The sequence below is a fragment of the Hydra vulgaris genome, chromosome 02 (genome assembly GCF_038396675.1).
Source record: "Hydra vulgaris chromosome 02, alternate assembly HydraT2T_AEP".
NCBI lineage: Eukaryota > Metazoa > Cnidaria > Hydrozoa > Anthoathecata > Hydridae > Hydra > Hydra vulgaris.
Genome location: NC_088921.1, coordinates 39322072 through 39343709, shown reverse-complemented (window position 1 = coordinate 39343709; position 21638 = coordinate 39322072). Strand labels below are relative to the sequence as shown.

Sequence of the window (21638 nt, the reverse complement as noted above, 5' to 3'; positions counted from 1 at the left end):
ACAAACATATTTTTGTATTTTTAAATGAAAATAAAAAATCTTGTAATATTTCTTACTGTATGTATTTATTCAATTTTTGCAATTTGTTGTATTCTTGTTGTAATTATGTTTTAACTTGTTTTATATAACAAGTATTTATAAATTTATATAATGAGAACTTAGGGGCTTGGTGACAAGACTTCCGTCTTCTACTTGCTTCTGTCGTTATTAATTTTTTTATTTAAATTTTATTGAAAAAAATTGTAAAACAAGATCATTGTAAAATGTTTATAAATGACGAATAAATATTTCTATTTCTAATTAGTTCAAAATCTTTCATGATGTGATTGAAGAGTTTTCAAAACGAAAGACAAAAAAATAGCAATGTAAGAAACAAAAGCTGGTCGACTTAATTGTACTTATATACCAGAAATATAATATAAAAGTTTAAGCAGCTTTTTTTTTTGGAGGAGGAGAGAGGGAGAGAGTTATAAGAAAATAAATAGTGGGTTCCAAAGTTAAATACAAAAATAGCACTTAACATTTTAGATTCGTTATTCATAATAAATAAGATAAATAAATAGACACTTAACTCAAACAACACCTATATTCAGCCCGAACGTTTTTTTTTGTAGCAACTGAGTTTTCAATGATTTTTTTTGCAGCAACTGAGTTTTAAATATCTATTAAACTGAGTTTTAAATTAGAGGACTAAATGGAATGGTATGGAATAAAATTGGAATGGTATGGAATAAAAAGAGGACTAAATGGAATGGTATGGAATAAAATTCTAAACAATAAATTTAAAACACTTGAAACTCTTGACGAATTCAAAGCAAAATTTAAACCAATTAATGGTGACGAAGTTTTTTTTATTCATTTTATTTCACTTTATTTCACAAATTGTTTCATTATTTTAAATTAAATTTAATAAATATTGTTTGCTATATTTAAAAATGGATCAATTAAATTAAATAAAAGTTTTTGAAATTTTTGATATTTTCATATTCTTAAAATTAACATTTTTTCTTTTTCTCTTTCTTTATTTCTTTTTTGTTTTATCTTTTCAAAAAGAGAGTCTTATTTTATGTATATTGGTAACAATTATATATGATGTGCGTAATTAATCTTTTACGGAATCAATTCTCGGGGCTTGGTAACCAAATGTGCCTTCTTCTTGCCCCGGCCATTTGTATTTATTTTAAAATAATTATTGTATTTGTGTATTTATACAGCAAATCACTGATAAAAATTAAAAAAACGATAAAAAAAAAAAGCAAAATATATTGTTATAATAGTATTTTATATTTAAAATACTTGGTAATATGTTATCTCTAGAACGATAAAATTTGATTATTTTACGGATGAAATCAAAAAACTTTTGGCATATTCAAGCAAGAGATGGAGGTATTGGTAATCAAACGAGGGTTGAAGGTATTGGTAAATTTGAACAAAGGTTGGAGCTATTATTTTTCAAGCAAGAGTTTGAGGTATCGGTATTCAAGCGAGAACTAGTGGTATCAAAGAGTTATAATATAGCTTGAGTAAGAATGAAGTAAAAATACGTAGTTTTTACTTCGTTATCACTCTCATTTAATTTTTCGACTAATTATAAGTTTCTTGATTAGAATTGAATTTATAAATGTCTAGATCAGAATTTTTGGTAGTATTTTATATCTATCTATATTTAAAATATGTTTTTAAATCTAGCAAAAGTACTACAACACAAAATAAAATTCTGGAGAGATATAATAAGTTCCTTGCCAGAAAAACGTTCTTTAAGAACCTAACAAACTTATAGCTAAACGAGGAAGAAAAGGATTTAAATAAGAAAAAGGTTTAAATAAGTAGTTGAGATTGTCTAAAGCTTTGATATTTTCCTGGTTTCAAGGATTTTAAAAATGATTATTTTATTACGAAGGTTGATAAGAGACTAATCCACTTCGATTACGACTTTCAAAGGTTACAAACTATATTTCGTTTTTCCTCCAGCTTGTCTATTAGTCTCCTTGGGGCTGTTTAATTGGTATTTTAGCGAGAGCTATGGGTATTTCTATATTCTTAAAACTATGGTTGTCAAGTTCTCTCGGAAATTTCATAAAGAAGATACTGTTTGCTCTAAAAATGAGCATAAGAATATGTTGTAAAAAGAGCTAAAAATTTAAATTGTAATTATTTTTTCATAAAATATTTAAAACAATGTATATATATATACATACATATATATATATATATATATATATATATATATATATATATATATATATTGTTTTAAATATTTTATGATAAAATAATAATAATTTTTTTAAATCAATTACCCAGTGAATTACCCAAAATAATAAAAAAAAATTTAAATCAATTGCCCAGTAAGTATGGGACGTAAAAAAGACGTCTTTTAAACGCCTTTCAAACATTTTGAACGTCTTTTGAACGTTCTTTTGACATTTTTTATTTTTATTCCTAAAATAATAGGACCCTGGAATTCTAAACACAAGTATATCTTATCATTATAAAGGTACATTTTCTAGCAAAAATTTATTTTTTGACATTATTAGAGAGACAGGTGGATGATTTATATATTTTTAAAAGGTGTAAATTTGATGCCGTTTTAGAACTTTGCTTTAGGTTTTTTACAAAAAAAGACTAATAAGAAAAAAAAATTATGCATTAACTTGGTAAAAAATTTTTTTTTCTTGTTTCATATTTGGAACTCATTGTCAGTCTTATTATTTATCAACTTCAGGCTTTTCAATTGTGTCTCAACTGCTTCAGGTTTTACATAAGATTGACTTTCCAGCATTGAGTTCTTAATCTGAAATTGAAGTTTTTCAATTGTGTTTATCATTTTATCAATTTTCTTGTTTATTTCGTTTGTAGTTTTAATGAAATCATTTTCTTGAGAAAAAAGTTTATTTTCGCGAGAATAAACTTTCGATTCGTTGTAATAAACAGTTTGAGGCGAACATTTTGCATTGATCCACTCATAATGTTGAATAAGCTGACTTCGGGACATATTAATTTCTTCGTTTATTATAAATGCAGCTCGTAGCATTAAAGCATTTGCTTTAGCATTATCATACACGCGTTGAAAGGTATTGGACATCATAGCTATTAGTATGTTCAATATTATAACTACAGCAAAAAAAATAAAAGTAGCTGTTAATATTTCTGCTAATACTGTATCTTGATTAGCAATTTCATCGTAACTATAACTACCCATTAGCGCCATTTGAAAAATATTATAGAACAGTTGTAGCCTCCCAACTGAGTAATCTGTAATATTGTACATTCCAAAATTTATATAAAATAGAGCTGTGTAAGGAATGAAAATATGCATCGCTAGATACAGTATCGTTAGTGCGTCATTTACAATATATCCTAACATTACCACAAAAACACCAAGTAGTTTGAATGGGCGTGCAAATTTAAGAAGGCGAAGCCACATGCACACCATTAGAGCTGAGGCTGAATATTTTTTTGTTGTCAATGAATACTTGTTTTGTCTCGCCATTTCAATTAAATGTAAAGATATACTGAATGCCATCAAAAAATACGTAACCCAGTCAAAAATGTTCCAATAATCTTTCATATATGATAGTTTGGAGTTTTTGAGTTCGCGTATCTCTTGTTTTAAGTAAGTACGTTCTTCTGGCCATTTCTTATGACAATATTTTAAATCTTTACGAATTTCTTTTTGTCGCCATTTTTTATACTTTTTAAACCTGGTAAGAGATTTATAGAAATCTTTTACTTCCAATACAATGTTTATTCCTAATGTGTTCACTGCTATAAGTTCGACAATAGGCCCCCAATATTCTCGTTTACCTGTATACATTGAACTTTTTTTATGTGGCATTGTACACATTAGAATTGTCCAAAGAATTACAAGCGCAAAATTAGAAGCAATACTTTTTAGTGCACTAAACTTTCCAAACTTTGCCCATTTAACTTTGATTAGTTCGTTCATTGCCGGATGTAATAAAATTTCGTACTGTTTCATTTCCACTGTAATCTCTAAGGGTGACTTTGCAAAACAAGATGTCTCGTTTATTGGTAAAGTAAGACAATTTAAGTTAAAGTGCTCTGTGCGTGATTTTCGATCTATGCTGTGGAATTGGTCGAGTGCAAGTAAAGCCTTAATTAAATGGAAGAAAAAAAATTAAATAAAATAAAATTTTATTAAATGGAAATAAAATTAAAAACATACAATAAATTAGATTTAAAAGTTACATTGTTTGGCATTTTTTTAATAAGGAGTACCATCGCAGCCATGTTGCTACTATCTTTAACACTAGCATCTGCTCCATTTTCAATTAAATATTTTGCTGCAAATGACCTATCAAGCTCTGCAGCTAGCTAAATAAAAGAAAAATTTAATTAGGTTTTTTAAGTTTTTACAAAAGCTTTGTTTTACAAACAAATGATCAGTATTGTAGTTTTTAATTTTTGCCAAATTTTGTTAAAGGCATTGCACAACGAGAGCTGCTTTTAGCAAAATACGGCTATAGTAAAATTTTAAAGTGATATAAATTTTTATCCTTTAACAATATTTACAAACATTATTCTTTATACTTTTTTGATAAAAATGTCTATAGAATCCACTGATTTTGCTTTTGTTACACAAACAAGTTGTACTATTATTAGTTGTTTTTTTAAATTCTGATTCACTCCCAACAAGGCTGCAAGCAAGCACTATTAAGTTGGAAGTTAAAAAGGAAAAAAAATAGAGTTAAAGACCAAGGAAACGGTTGACAGAAAACATGAAAAGTTGTAGGTTGCATTAGTTAGGAAAACATGAAGATGGGAGAGAGTTCCAAAGGGTTGAAGTGCGGGGAAAAAAACTAGACAAATAAAAGTTTTTAGAGCACGCATTGCGAGATACAGTAAAAGATTAGATTAAAGACTCAAAAAACTTCCTGGTAATAGAAAGAAGACTAATCGGGTGATAGTTGGAAGGGTTAGAATGTTCTCCACAGATGCCATTTTCCAGCAGACAGAAAAGCAAGATTCAGTCAAGCGCTTATTAAATAGTTAGAGAGAATTGAAGAGAGTTCTAGAGAACACTTTTGTAAGAATATTGCTGGAATGCTGGACCACGAGTCGCAGAAGAAAGGACCACTGGACCAGAAGTCGTAGAAGTGTTTAATTGAGAAATGACTTTAGTAACTGAAGACGGAATAATTTGTCTAACTATGGATTAACCTGTTTAACTGGATTGGCGTGAAGAGTGTCGCCATTAGATTTAAGAGTCAAATTAGAAGAAAAGTTATTTGCAATTAGTTGTTCCTTATCCTTAAGAAAGGTAATAAGATCAGACTCATAAATTAAATATAGGACATTCAACTTACCTTTGATAATGAGGCTGTTGAAGAGTTTCCATAAGCCTCTTGAGTCTATTTTCTGAAACAACAATTTAGGCTCTAGAGACTTATTAAAACAAGGCGAGATTTAGTATACTTAGAATAATGGAGCTTAGTATTAAACAGTACCTTTTTACAATGATTTGTGGCAATTTAAAAAAAGGCGTTTGAAATAGTAGTTTTATAAGATTGTAAAAACCATGAAGTAGAAAGAGATTTAAATTAGAAGAGATTTAAATTAGAAGTAATTTTTCTTCTGTTAAGTCTTATTTCTTGCAAAGTTCACTAAAGCTACTTGCTCTTTGTAAGACTAATTTGAGTTCAGTTGTCTCATCTTGTGATCTTAGTGTTGATGTTTATCTTCCTTTTTATTCGTAAGGACTCCAATAGTTACATGCTTTGCCTATTCTTGTCTTGATAAAAACCCAACACTTTCTGATTGCTTGGAGAAGGCATTTGAGCTTGAAAAGAATCTAATTTCTTCTACAGCATGGGGCTCTCGTTGGCTGGTGAACTTTAACTCAGATAAAACTCAATCTTCCTATATTTATGAACAGTAATGTACTCAATGAGTCATCTACCCTTCGTCTTCAAAGATTAAATGTTACTTCGGATCTTTCTTGGAAACCGTACATCAAATCTATTGCGAAATTAGCATCTGCTAAGTTTAATCTCTTTACTTTGCTCGCCTTTTTCTTACTCAGGATTCTATTCTTCATCTCGATAAATCTCAAATTCGTCCTTGTATGGAATACTGTTGCCATATCTGTTGTCATATCTGGGGCAGATCTTCCAATTATCCCTTTTTTCTTTTTGACAAGGTGCAAAAATGCATTGTAAACAGAGTTGGACCTGCTCTTGCAGCCAATTCCGTTGCACCCCCACCATGCACCGTTACCACATTGTCGTAATGTTACTTCTCTTAGAACACTGCTCTAAAGAGCTAGCGTCTCTTGTGCCTTCTATTAAAATTTATTCTCGTAATACTCGTCATTCAGGTAATTCTCATTCTTTTACTGTGACTGTTCCCGAGTGCTCCAAAAAATATTATTTGTCTAGTTTTTTTCCTCGAATATCAATTCTCTGGAGTTCGCTCCCTTCATCTTGTATTCCTGACTCATACAATTTGCAATCTTTTAATTCGTCTGTTAATCGTTATCTTACTCTATAAACTTCATCTTTTCTCTTCCAGTAACTTCCAACTTTAATAGTGGTTGTTTGCAGCCTTCTTTGAAGTGAAGATGTTGCTAAAATTAAAAAAAAAAATGAAGTTCAACAACCGTCACAAAGAAAATCACGAAAAAAATCCCATTCAGCTTTAGGTTAGTAGTAAGTAGTGCAATGATAGGATGATAGGCTGAGTCCAAAGAAGAAGTACGTTTATAGAGATCATTACATGGTCCGAATCACCAAAAGAAGAACAAGAAGAAACTAAACACAAGCTAGGGTAAAAGACAAGAAACAAATCTAGAAGTGAAGGTAAGTAGTTAGAGTGGTCAGAAAAACGAGTCACAACGTTAATTATCTGAGTAAGAGATTGAGAAATGCAGAAGTTGAGTTTTGGCAGGGTTATTGGTATTAGAGAAAATCCATTCAGTGTAATAAGCATTAAATTTCCCAATAGCAACAATATTTAAAGAGGGGTATAGAGTAAAGGTATGATCATTTTTATCAGAAATTGCAGCTAAAAGAGTACAGACTTAAGATAAAGAACAAAGAGAAAGATGATAGAATAAAGAAGTGCTAAGCAAAAGCATATAAAAGAATGGTCAGAGGATTCAAACCTGATTTCTCGACAAAAGGTGAGTTGATGCGTTAGTAAACATCCAAGCGAAACATGTGACTAATAAAATCTTTTAGAATAAAACGATAGTAGCCATCAGTACTGGGATCTGAAGAAGGAACAGCCAAACTTAAATTAGTCGCACAAAGAGCAAGCAAGTCTGGTAATCTTTGAAAAAAGTAAGATTTAACTAATGGAAAGTTACTTCGAAGATCGTGAATGTTTGTGAAAGATACTTTGAAACAGTTAGGTGGTGGTGATAACTTTTTGGTTACTTTTGTCTATTATATAAAATATACTTTTGTCTTCAACATGTAACATGCTTTTGTCAGTGAACTGAATTAGTACTCAATTATACAAGTAGTTACAAAACATTTACAAAAAATTATAATTTTTAAAGTTATAATAATTAAAAACTTTTGTTAAACTTCGATAAAATATGAATCTTTAAAACCTAAAATTGAATGGTAAGAACGTATTACATAAAAACGAGATGTAACAAGTTTGTCGGATCCAAGGGAAAGACAACATGCATGTAACTCCTTTATCTCACGATTTTTCTAACAATGCATAATTTTTATTAAATTATGTACTAAACTATAATGTATGAAAAAACTATAATGTATGAAAAAACTATAATGTGTGAAGAAACTATAATGTTTGAAAAAACTACAATGTATGAAAAAACTATAATGTATGAAAAAATTGATTAGAGAGCTCTCTAAGTCTCTTATTAACATTTATTTTTCTACAATTTATTTAAATAGGTATATTTTTAACTGGGCTTTTCTATCACATTTGAAAACCAACCTTAAGTAAGGCTAAAGTTTGTAGAGATGTGTTAAAAGTAGATTGATTTATCAATCAGGATTATTAATAATTGGTTATGATTAAGCTGAAGGTTGAAGATTAGGCTGAAGGTTGAAGATTAGGCTGAAGGTTGAAGATTAGGCTGAAGATTAGGTTAGAACAGTTTATAGTCATAATTAGTTGAAAACAGATTACCGATGAAATTTAGGTTTGCAGACAAAACTCTTTTTTTACGAGGTTTTTAGTTCATGATATGCATAATGTATATATATGATATGCATAATGCATATATATGATATGCATAATGCATATATATGATATGCATAATGCATAATACATTTCATAGAGTATCTTAAGTTACTCTATGAAATGCATATCATAAACTTTTTAATTTTTATTTTAAAAATAGACAATTTTCTGCTATTAAAATAAAAATTAAAAAACAATTGACCTGTAAAGCTGTTCGTTGTTTATAATCACGATCTTCAATTTTCGCTCCAAAGTTTAGCAATACATTTAATGAGTCAACTGCATCATTTTTTGCTGCAAAATGAATAGGCTTCTGCTCATCGCCATGGGTTTTGCTATCAATGTCTGCTCCATTTTTGATAAGAAAATATACCATTTCTGAATAATTTACTGAACATGCTACGTGAAGAGGTGTTCTTCCCAGAATGTCAGGTTGATTGATTGCGGCTCCTGAATTAAAAAATATTTAATTTTTTATTTACGAACAAAATAAAGATTTATTAGAGGAGGAGGAAATGAACATTTACAGTGCTATAAAAATTATTTAGTTTGTATATATATATATATATATATATATATATATATATATATATAAATATATATTTGTTTTGTTGTGGTTATTAAGGTGCTCCCAGAAGTCCTTACATTTTTATCTCAGAGTACCGCGGAGGAGCATTTAACAAGGAAGTTTACGCCTCCTTCCTTACCAATGTCGCATATAAGGTTAGAGCCGGCGAAGAACCTTAAACTTCTTGGTTTTAAGCCAGAACTCTAACCACTGTGCCACAGCATGCTTGTTTGACTGAATTGGTACATAGTTTCGTCACATAGCTAAAAAAGTAATTGATAAACAGGGCCGACAGATCTTTTATTAAAATTCTACATGAAGTTGCATCGCAAAAAAAAAAAAAGTTTAAGTCTTGTTTCATCGTCACATTTAAAAAAAAGTTTTGTTTAATTGAGACAAAGAAGAGAGTCAACGACAGAACGCTATTCTCTAAATGACAGCTTTTCGTAAAATATAAATAACATCCTTGTTGTTAATTTTATTGCTTATTAACGAAATTTATTTTTAAAAAAATTATGATAATTCTTTTCTAATCAAAAAAATCAAACTTTTATTTTACATTGAATAGTTTACATTAGATAAGATTTACAGTTTACAATTTACAATTTTATTAATAAACAGATCGAAATATTTATTGATCTATCGTAAGCTTTTAACACCTGGAGTCACTCTATACTATATTTTTTAAAAATGAAGTTATATAATATAAAAAATTAAACCTTTTTATCGGTTATTAGTTACCTTACTGACTGGAAACAATCAGGATAGTGGGACTTTAAAGATTTTATATCAAGTACCAAAAGGATCAATAATTGATCCTCATGTTTTTAGTCTATTTAAGTGACTTGTTACGTATCTTAAAAATTCAACTTAGATGTGTATGCTGATGATACCAAACTATTTATGTTCAATAGTGATATTATTTATTATATGCAGATATCAATATAGAACTGGAGAAACCCCAAAACCGCTAACGAGGGATATGAAAATAGTGAATGTACCCAAAATTAATATATTTCAACATGACCTTTATGTATAACCATTTTAATAATTTTGCATCAACAAAGTTTGAAAAAAAAATTAAGAAAAATTTAAACGATAACTATTGATTGAGATTTAATGAGTTATTCATTTATTAACATGCAGTGGTAACTATTTTATTTTTTAGTTTTATTAATTAATTTTTATATAACTTTTTTCGATTTTTAAAAAACGCGAAAATGAGAAAATTAAAACAAATAGTGTAAAATCGGGTCAAACCGTACACTTATCAATAAAAATTAAATAACTTTTTTATTTTCATCTTTTTATTTATTTATTTTTTTTATCAAATAGGTAATAAAAAACTACATAAGATAATATAAATATATGATAAAAAAATAATAATAAAATTATCGAAAATATTAAATGTAAAGAAAAAAAAAAGTTCGGTTTTAGGCGACATTCTGATAAAACCCCACACTTGAGGAAACGCTGAATTTTTTAAATTTTAACTTTTTTTTACTATTTTTTTAAAAAATTTATATTTAAGGAGCTTTATTTAAATTTTTACATTTTTTGCAACAAACATTCTTTACATAACCGTTCCCGACACATCGAATTCTCGCATTGCAACATTTCAATGTGTAACTGTACTTTACACTTTTTACATTTTCCAACTTTTAATTGTTTGGCTGCTGGTACTTGCTCTTCATTTTTGTTTTGCTGAGGTTGATCAGCATTGTTATGTTCAGGCGTTTGAGCACTTGGTATAGAGAATCTACGCTTTGCGTTAAGTTTAGCAACTTTCACGGCTTCCTTTGTTGTTTTTTCTTCATCTTTTTGTTTGAGGAACTCGATCGCATTTCTTCGGTAATACATTTTCCGCCAAATTTTGACATGTTGCACTGCTTCGATTTCTTAATATGCGATTGGTTTCTGGCTTGAAAAAACTGCTTCAATTCTATCTCGATACTGTTTTTGCAAGAAATGCTGCGGCGGCTGTTGAAGATGATTAAAATATGCCTGAGCAAGATGGTGTCGGTGCTGCAGAGGCTGCTAAAGTTGATGAAGGTGAATTAAACGTTTGTGTGATTGCTAATGCCTTATGATTTATGTTGTTTTTATTAAGTGGAAATAAGCCAGTGTTCTGGAAACAAGCGTTTGCATGCAAGCGTGTAAAACATTTACCACTCTCGTACAGCAGTTTGAGCAATGGTGGAAAATTTTGTTTATCTAAATTCTTACATTTGAGTCTTTGTAATACTTTGTAAGAATTTCTTTCCACGCTTGTTTGACATGACAATAGACACCTCTATCCAATGGTTGTAGAATATGTGAAGAATGCTCTGGTAGACAATTCAAGATTATATTGTGTTTTTTGCACAGCAATACCGCTTCCAAAGTTGTGAGTTGTATGCCCATCCAATACTGAAATATGAATACCACCAATTTGCTCAGTTTCGGCTATAATTCTTTCAGCCATTCAATAAACGTATCGTACTCCATCCAAACTCATTTTGAAATTGAATATTTGGTGCCAACTAGACCACCTATTGCTCAGTCAGGACAAAAGTTTTTTTTGGCTTTGTAAATCACAAATGGTGGTGCAAAATGCCCATCAGCGTTGCAACAATTTTTTACAGTGTAATGAATATTTTCATTGTTGCGACTAAGTATAAATGCACGTCTTGTTCCTTTTCGACACACTACGGTTACTTTGCCTTGATCACCTGAAAAACCTATTTCATCACAATTCCAAATATGCGACTCAGAAGTTAAATCAGTCTGTTGATATTGCTTGGCGACGCATATAAAATAACGATCAGTTATTTCTTGCGTACAAGAAGTGACTCTTTTAGATGCTAAGTTATCCGCTTTTCTTGTTGAAATTTCTTTTGACCATCTTTTCATAAAGGCATAAAACCAGTCTTTACCAGGCTTGCCATTTTTGAATAAGTGCAATTAATCTTCGCGTTTAAGGTCACATACGAATTCTACACAAGCTACATACAAATTCTAGGATTTCATTTCGGGTTAAACCATAACCCCAGTCACTAAGTAGTTGGAACGCATGCACCATCAATCTTTCTATTTCATTGAAGGGTACCGCTGTTGTACCTAAGCCATGGAAGCCTTTGTTGTTGTTATTTTTGCAATTTTTAAGCGTTGAGATTGCAACGCCATGCTTGAATGCAGCTTTTCTCAGTGATGTTTTATTTTCATTCATATCAGTTAATGCGGCCAGTATATCGTCTTCCGTATCACATGTATGTAATAGAAGAATGTACTCTCTGAGATCCGAAATACTGCTCCGATTTGCATTCAACATAAAGAGTTATTGAAAATAAATTATGTTTTTAATTAAACACATTTTTATATAAAATATAGATATTTTTCTATAATGTTATAAACAATTTATTCCGATAATATTATTATAATACACCATTAATTTCTAAAAAGGACTTTTTTTTATGAAATATTTTGTTTCAAAATACTGATCCGATTTGTTAAAAATGAATTACCGTAAAATCGATTAAGTTTGGCCACTATGTAATTTCGGTCATTTAAGAAAAAATATATTAAAACCATGCAAAGCTCAAATTTTACAAACTTTTTTTTCTCAAATAATATTTGTATTTAGTTCGTAAATATAAATCTATAAAAAATAAAAAAAACTTTTAAATGCAATCTGCTGAAATAATTCTTTAGCAAAACAACAGTTTGAAAAAATGCTTACTATTAAAATCTAAAATAGGCAAATTATTAAATTATTAAAATAAATGATCATATTTAATCTTTGCATCATTAAGAATCACCAAATTAATTATATTTACAAAAAAAATTATTAATTTTTGAAAATTAACTACTTTTTTTATTAAAATTTGTGAAATTTTGAAATAGTTTAACTTTGGTCATTCACGGATGAACAACGAAGGAGACAATTAGCAGTAGTATTGTGAAATGTTGATGCGTTGCAAATGTATAATTTACCGGTAACTTGACCTGTAAGTTTACCAGTAAATTTTGACATTTTTATGATGGATACACACCAAGGTATTTTCTTTGAATAATAAATTTGTTAATAATTTTAAAATTAACTGACAGTTCTTTGAGTTCTAAAAAATATTAAGTTTGTGACATTTTTTTTGGAGATAAAATAACAGCTCCACGACAGTTATGGATGCGTTGCGAATCCTGTGACGATTGGTTCTGTGGATCTTGCTGTTCTACTATGGTCAACAATATGTGCAAGAATTGCCAATAAACATACAAAACTCATTGAAAGCGAAGCAGTGTTTTTTTACTAATTGAAAAAACCTTTTTAAATTAATTGAAGAATATATTTTTAACTTTTTTTACCAGTGGCGTAGCAAATGTGATAATGGCCAAAGTAATAAAATAGTTGACTAATTACAATAAAAATTAAAAATACTACTAATTTTATTTAAAAAGGCCTTTTTTTATGTGTTCCTTCATGTTTTCTTTGGTGGCCCAAAAGACTTTTTTTTGAGCCCGGGGTGACGCCCACCTTAGTTACTGGTATTACCTGAATTTATATCATAATTTTACAATAAAAAACATTTAAAAACTAGTTTTCATTATTTGTGACGTTAACTTTGTGATACGTTATTAGTATTTATATAGCGACCGAACTTATGAGATGGTAATGAAAGTTCGGTCAAAGTAGATGTTTTCATTTTAAATTAAATATTGAGTACTAGTTTTTATTTTTCATTTTTTTATTTTTACAATATCAATTATCAATAAAATTTTCTGTATGTTTCAGGAAAAAAAATTAAAACTTTTATTTATGCGTGATAAATAAATGTTCAAAGCTTAATGAACCGAACTTAGGCGATTTTACGGTATAAACTTAAAAGTTCAATAACATTTTATCGTTTTTAGTGGAAAAAAGAAAATAGTAACAGCGTTTTAAAAATTCTTAACCTGTAATAAATTATTTAATAGTGGTTAAACTATTTAGTTACTTTATTAAATACTTTATGGTCAATAGATAACTTAATTGTTTTAAATTATGTAACAAACAAAGTCAGATGTTTAATTTGTGTCGTTTTTATTGAATTTTTTACTGCAGTAACAATATATTTTCACTTTAGAAACAGCTAACATAATTTTTGTTACTTTAAAAATTTGCAACTAAGTTAAAAAAAGAGATACATGTAAACTTACAAACGAGCAACGCAGAGTGGTTTACAATGAATGGTTATTCCAAAGCATTATGAAAAATTAATTTTTTGCAGTATTTTTCATTAAAGCTTAATTAAAAATAATGCTAAAAAATTTAGTCTTTCCACTAAAACAATCAGTAACTTTTGGCATTATGGACAAAAAAGTATGTCATTAAACGTGTGCTCCAAAAAGAAGCGAAGATGTGGACAAAAAAAGAAAAATCATTAACTAAAAGGAAGAACCAGTAAAATCCCTTTGAACAAGCGTAAAATCATTCAATCATTGGCAAGATCTTCAAATATTCCAACAACAACTCTTTATCGTTGACTTAAGACTGGTGATCTGAGAGTGTGTACGTCAGCTGTGAAACCTTTTTAACAGATCAAAATAGGAAGCATCCCAGCGGGCACACGACGTTGGAATAACGTTGAAATAACGTTGATCAACGTCGATCAACGTCAATCAACGTTATTTCAACGTTATTCCAACGTTGTGTGCCCGCTGGGATTGTATTGAATTTATTTTTTCTCACTTACAATTTTTTTGCAAATGGTACAATTCAGTTTGTAAATATGTTCAACACAACTCATGTAGATGAAAAACGGACACGTAAAATCAAAGAATTTTATCATAAAAATGATGTTCCTGGCCACGGTTGCGAGACCAAGATTTGACCAACATACAAATAAATGGTTTGATGGAAAGATTGACATTGGGGAATGGCATAGGGAACACTAGTTACAACTCCAATGGTTGTAGATAAGTTTGAGTATCGCAACATGCTTTTAAATAATGTTTTACCAACCATACATTCAAAACGACCAGAAAATCATATTAAAAGGAATCAAACTATTTATATACAACAGGACAATGCAAAACCGCATATAGCCTTTGATGATTCAGAACTTATTCTAAACGCGTCTCAGGATGTGTTTGGTATTCGTTTAACTTTTTAGCCATCAAACAATCCAGATATGAATATCTTTGGTTTAGGATATTTTAGAGCACTTCAAAGTAAATATTTCAGTAACAGCCCCTCAAATGTTGAAAAGATAATCAACCTTGTACATGAAACGTTTGACGAAATGGATGGCGGTGCACTTAATAAAGTTTTCTTGTCGCTTCAATATTGTATGTCAGTAATACTGAAAGTCAATGGGGTAAGTTGCTACAAGCAACCTCCCCCATTGACTTTCAGTATTATAGAATTAATAAATCAACCAAGGAAACTTGCCAATTTCTCTTTTCGTCGAACAAAGTGTTCTAAAAAATAACCTTAAATATTTACAGCAATAAATAATCTGGATTTTTGATTTAGTTTATTATATTTTCATATATAAGCACGAGTAAATAAATAAATATACAAAAATAAGATAGAAGGATAGCCTAGTTTTGGTTTATTGTGGTATATAACTACGCAATTGTGTGTATATGCACATAGGCTAAGGCGTAACATTTTGAGGAGGGAAGGGGGGAGGGTGCGCGGGGCGGAGGGCGGAGGCGCACAAAAAAAACATAAATTAATAAATAATGTACTACAATTAATCTACTTAGGTACAAAAAAAGAAAAAAACATTAAAAAAAAAGTCTGGGGAGGGGGACATGGCCTCTCGGCCACCGGTCACCGTCGCCCATAATACAATTTTTAAATAACTTTTTATTTTCTCAAAAATCTGTATTATTAAAAACATTTGATTTTTTTCTCATCAAAATTAGTAATAAAATCAGATAGGAATAGTATTTTGTAACAAAAAAAAACGTGAAACCGGAGCAGTATTTTGGAACGGAGGAAGTATTATTTATTTTTAAATTCATTTTGAGGCAAATTTATAAAAAAAATCAAACTTTATCTCAAAAACTCTTAAAAAACTTATCAAAGTTTACGTCTAAGAACGCAATCCTAGTAGTAAGCATTATTCGCGCAATATTGGTACAACATTTGTCTCAATATTAGCTAAATACTGTTAACAATATTGCACTAGTAATAAATGTCCACATTTTGATATACATAGCCAATATTGATATACAATCTTGGCTTTATATAAACTGCAATATAATGCCAACATATTTTTATATATTTTGGCATTATATTGCAACAAAACGAGTCATTTTCAATCGAATACAGTATATATATATATGTGTGTGTGTGTGTGTGTGTGTGTGTGTGTGTGTGTGTGTGTGTGTGTGTGTGTGTGTGTGTGTGTGTGTGTGTGTGTGTGATATAAGCATCAGTGTTACGTTCGTTCAACTACGTTTAACTACGGTCAACAAAGTTGAACGTAGTTGAACGTAAATAAACGTAACATAGTTTTGTTTCAATTACGTTACGTTTATTTACGGTATTTTTGTATTAATCATCTTAGTTAAACGTAGTTGAACAAAGTTGAACGTAGTTGAACCAAATACATTTTTGAACAACCTAATTAACTTTTAAAAACCACTGATTTGTATTGCTACAATAGTAGTACTAAACTTTTTGTTTTTTACTAAAAATTAGTCAAAATAAATAAAATGTAGGTCCCCAAATGTGAGAATAGCCAGTATTAAGTCCTGATTATCTTTTTTCAGTTTTGATTTAGTACATTTGATATCCTAGTTTTTCATGCATTAAGGTAATTAATTTACATCTTAAATTGACCTAATACCATTGCTAATCTTAGGTTGAAACTATTAGTTGAGGCAACATTCATATATATTTACTAATTGCAAATTGGTGATGAAGTTTTCAATATTTTAAGTTATCCTGCTCAACTTTGTTCAACTTCGTTCAACTTTGTTCAACTTCGTTGAATTATTATTTCGTTACGTTCAATTTTGGTTTTTGGGAAGATGAAGTCTGACTACGTTACGTTTCGTTACGGTCACAAAAATGAAGCTAACACTGGTGCTTAGTGTGATATATGATATATATGTGATATATGATGTATGATCAGGGTTAGCGCGAGTAGGTGTCACGTGGGAGATTGCCAATACAATTTTACGGTCCTCGTAAAATTGTATTGGCAACCTCCTTATTTAGTCGACATTTGCCGACTGTTTGTATAAATTTGCCGACTGACTTGTTTATAAGGGTCAAAGTTGCCGACTAAATAAACAAAGAAATCATTGATAGAAGAGAAAGGAGGGAAAAGAGGTGTCACCCTCCATCCCCCCCCCCCACACACACACACACGCCATCGCGTCGGCCTTATATATGATATATGCATGATATATAAATATGTATATATATGTATATATATATATATATATATATATATATATATATATATATATATATATATATACATGAATATATGCATGCTTTTACAATATATATGCATATTGCTACTAGCCCTAAAACCAAATAGGTTTTTGGGATTCCTTGTGCAAAAGTTAATGCAAATTTTGAAACATCACTGCAATATACTTGTATCACTACTGGTTAAATTATGAAGCTTAAAATTATTTTTTTAATAAAATTTACCATGTTTTAATAAAAGTTGTGCTACTTCGGTATCCCAAGCTCTAGCCACCTCATGCATCACACTCTGTCCATATCGGTCTGTATTATTTATATTTATGTTAGATAATAGTAGTTCGTTTAAATATTGATGGTCAACCAATATTTTGTGGTCTTTATCCTTTTTGTTGTGATCAGAGAAAAATTTTATCAACGTCTCATCATTTATATCTGGTATAATACCTTTGTCTAAATTTTTTTTGCACGGTTCATTAAATGCAACCGAAATTAGTGGTATAGGTGGTTGGGTGTGTTTTAACGAAAAATATTTTTGTAGCGAGTTAAAATTTGCAACTTCATTTTCGTAAATTATGTTCTCATTTCCAGATTGATATTTATGATCTTTTTTACAATCAACCTGTGTTGGTTGATTAAGTTGATTTAGTGTAACGGAAAATATAGGACTTACTCGAGAACTTTTCATTTACCTTTTTAACTAAAACATCTTTCTAAGAATAATAAACTTATATCAATAACTGCATTTTTTAAAAGGTGATTGTTTTGAAAAGCTGTGTTTGTGTCAAACTCAAAATTAATCGAGAATTTTTAATTTTATTAAAAAAAAACATTCAAATATTTAAAGGATGTATTTGTTAATATTTAATTATTAAATATTTTCACTGACTAAATCATTAACCATATATGGTGAGTGAATCAGTCTTAAGGATCTTATAAAATTACACTTTTTCAAAAATGTTTTTACGTTAAAAAACGTCGTAAGATGGACGTTAAACTTAAACTCTGTAGATAACAGTGCTGATAATATTGTTTATCATGGTTGGATGAGAAGTTAGGAAAACCACAACTGTACTATTAAATATGACTACCACAATTATTTCAAAGCCTAAAAATTATTTATTAGCATATAAAAAATTATTGATGTTTTTTTGAAACATGTCACGTACCTAACGTAACGTTAAAAACCCTAAATTTCTAAAAACATTAAAAACCCGCGTGTAGTTTATGAAAAAGCAATAACGTTATAGCCACTAATAAAGGGTAAATTTTTAGAGCATAAAACATTAAAAAGCGTCTGTAAATTCAAAAAATTATTTAACAAGAATAAATATTCTTTACATTTCATATTATTGAATCCATACAGGCGTGCACTCACACTTCTTTAATCAGTCATAGTGCTAACAAATACTTTTAACGTTACTATTTTTTGCGATTGTAAGTATTTGGAATAAACGTTAGCCAAATAAGAAGCCACATTAATGTCAATAAAACTATTATTATAAAGCTACATTTTGTCAAAGTAACGTATACAATTTATTGCTAACAGTGGTTTAACATGTACGATGCTAACCTTGGCTCTGTAAACAGCTAAACACGTTCGAGCGCGAAGCTGACATATGGCTCACATCATGTTTTTTTGATATAAGAGAGTCACAAATGCGTCGGGCTAACTTTAGCCCAACTAAATTTTGCTGCCTAGGTTATTAATATAAATGTAACTTTTTAAAACTACGTGTCTATTTCTCAACGTGAAGTATTTATACTCATTTAACTCTATTTTAAAAAATTATCGCTTTAACTGCATAAACTAGCTGCAACAACTTTCTTAACAAATTATTTAAACATTTTGTTTTTCATGGACGATTTGATGTTTTATACTCTATAACCGTATTTATTTTATGAGGGACTGTAACGTTTTATAGGATTACTAGAGGTAAGTTTCAGAATTTTATTTTATGGGCAATTACCATGGTGATTAAACGCAGAGTTTCCTAAAACAATTGAAGTTTAACTGCTTTAAAATTTTAAATTTTTAGATAAATTTGCGCACTTTTAGTTAATAAACGTATAAAAACAGTGTTAAATAAAAGGTCTTCAGTATATACATTTTTACAACAGCTATTTAGTTTGGCTTTTAAGCCGAACTAAAACAAATGGCTGTTGTAAAAATGTATATACTGCAAACCATATATGATTTGGTATTTATAAGATCTAAGAATCCAATTGTTTTTCATTTAAAATATTGTTATTTGTTAAGTATTTATATAGTTTATTTTAAACTATTTGTTCAAGAAAATTCGAAAAGGCAGAATAGATTGAGATTGATTAGCTATTGAATGAAAATGGATCTCCAACATACAACTTACAACTTTTGCGATAATTAACTTATCTGCAACAGTTCCTGTTATTACTGCAAAGTTGAATATTTTAAAGATAAGTTTGTTTACTACCAAACACTTATTACAAATTGCTACAAACCTCATCAATTCCTGCGTTTGAGAGAGTTTTTTTTTGCGAGTTTTTCATAATATAGTTCATCAAATGTTACTTTACTATGAACAAGACAAGATAAACAGCATAAATTGATGTTCAATATATAATGATATATTTTCCAGAGTTTTTAAGATCTAAACGTTTTTAGCCTAATAAAATATTAGTTTTATTAGAAATTATAACTGAGTAAGAAAAGAAAGTAACTTAGTTTAAAAAAAAAAATACGAACATATAAATGATTATTAGGTACAGGATAAGGGAGAAATTTTAATAGCACATCCTGTGCAAAATTATCTTTTGGTTTTTTTGCTACAAAAGATATGAAAGTTCTTTGTATAAATAGTTGAGAAAACTTTAATTGAGGTAAATTAATATTTAGTGGGGTATCGTTTGGAGTCAATAACTGCTTGACAAAGATTTTGACAAAATCAGTTTTAGGTATTGTTCAGGTGTAATGTTGTTCCAAGCAGTCCTTGTTTCAATCCAAAGTTGGCCTAAAGTTGTTGTTGTTGACCGATTTATGTTTCTGTCAACTTCCTCTCGCAAATTTTTTATTTGATTTAGGTCTCGTGACTGTGCTGGCCACTCTAAAACATTGATCTTATTAGCCTTAAACCACACTTTAACACTTTTAACGGAATGCTTGGAGCCGTTGTCTTGCAGGAATTAGAAATCCGATGGAGATTTTATCGGCATATAGCAACATAACGTTTTATAGTATTTTTTTTGTACATGTGTTGATCCATTCTAATGATTTCCAAACTTCAAATGACTGAAGAGATTAGGCTATGAGCCCAATGTTTTTTGTCTGGCAACCTTTCCAAACAGCTCGTTTTTGCGTCAGCAACTTTTGACAGTTTAACAGAAAGATTTAGTTTAAAATTTTTTAAACTTATATTTAAAATAAAAGTTTTTTTAAGAAAAAGTTGATATGTGCTATTTAAAATGGCCGCGAAAATGTAAACATAACCGCTAAATAAATCAAAACAAGCAGTTTTGATAGTTATACATGTCAAAAAAGTAGTTTCATTCAAAATGATAAACATTGATGATGCTATAAATAATAACTGCAATACTTAGCACATCATAGGTCTCTGTATTCATCACAGAAAATGGTTCCATGTCCTGCTACATTTTAGGGTTTACTTTTTTTAGGCAGAGAAATAAACTTCAAACAGGGGCGCACAGAAGGGAGGGATCTGGGTGGGTTTTCCTTGGGCATCACGTTTATGGGGCATCATCATATGACAAAAAAAAATTATCAGTATGCCAATAAAAAAATTTATTTTTATTTTTACCTACATCCATCAGATTACAGAGAGATTTCAAGCTCTAAAACAGCAATGTAGATTATTTTCCTTCATCCGGTCTACGCCAGACATCAGTTCGGACTCAAGAATCTAAAGTTAAAGATCTTGTACAAGTTTATTGATTAGTTCCGCCACTTTTCGTTTGTTCGACGCCTTCTACTAACAAATGATTGGCCTCTAGACCTTCTGAATAGCATTTATGCAAAGAGAATGTTTTATTTATAAAGAAAATATCATCCAGCTGTCTTTGTATCTTTCTTATTTCGCCAGTATTTGTGGCGATTTTTTAGCAAGTTAGCTCTCGTCAAGAACTCTCTATGAGCCACTATGGTACAGGATTATCCTTAATCATGGTACATCTTACCCTTTCAATTGAAACAGATCTTGCAAAGAAAGTTGATTACGATGTTGTAAATCCAAACTTTGCTGCTAGAAAAGCTTGTAAAGACGGTTTCATCACATCCTAGAACAAGAATATGGCCTAAATCTCCGGGCTTAAACTTCAAAGCATTTCTGCTATAATATAGTTGTACACTTTCAGCAATGGACTTCAGACTTTAACCTAAAGCTGGTCTAACATGATCAACATATCTAGATCCTGGTTCTTTCACCAAGGAATAGTGTTCCTCTACAACTGTTCTTTGATGGTATTTACCATCTACTGTTTGATGATTGC

At 29.7% G+C, this 21638-nt stretch overlaps 1 protein-coding gene across 1 annotated transcript; it reads right to left on the bottom strand.

The window, feature by feature from the left end:
- Window positions 1-2628: 2628 nt before the first annotated feature.
- LOC100203929 (transient receptor potential cation channel subfamily A member 1) lies at window positions 2629-17986 on the bottom strand. Its single transcript, XM_065790840.1, has 4 exons — window positions 17385-17986; window positions 8384-8631; window positions 4210-4335; window positions 2629-4114 (listed from the first exon to the last, which is right to left on the bottom strand). Exons 1-4 carry the CDS (start codon window positions 17842-17844, stop codon window positions 2678-2680), a joined length of 2271 nt encoding a protein of 756 aa, XP_065646912.1. The 5' UTR covers window positions 17845-17986; the 3' UTR covers window positions 2629-2677.
- Between the last annotated feature and the right edge of the window lie 3652 nt (window positions 17987-21638).

What these genes read in the sequence shown, in the direction of transcription:
- LOC100203929 (XM_065790840.1), bottom strand. Translation starts at nt 17,844, where the DNA reads ATGAAAAGTTCTCGAGTAAGTCCTATATTTTCCGTTACACTAAATCAA. An exon ending in AACAACGAACAGCTTTACAG is followed by an intron (nt 4,336 to 8,383) that starts GTCAATTGTTTT and finishes TCTTTTATTTAG; the next exon opens with CTAGCTGCAGAGCTTGATAG. An exon ending in TTAAAAAAATGCCAAACAAT is followed by an intron (nt 4,115 to 4,209) that starts GTAACTTTTAAA and finishes CATTTAATTAAG; the next exon opens with GCTTTACTTGCACTCGACCA.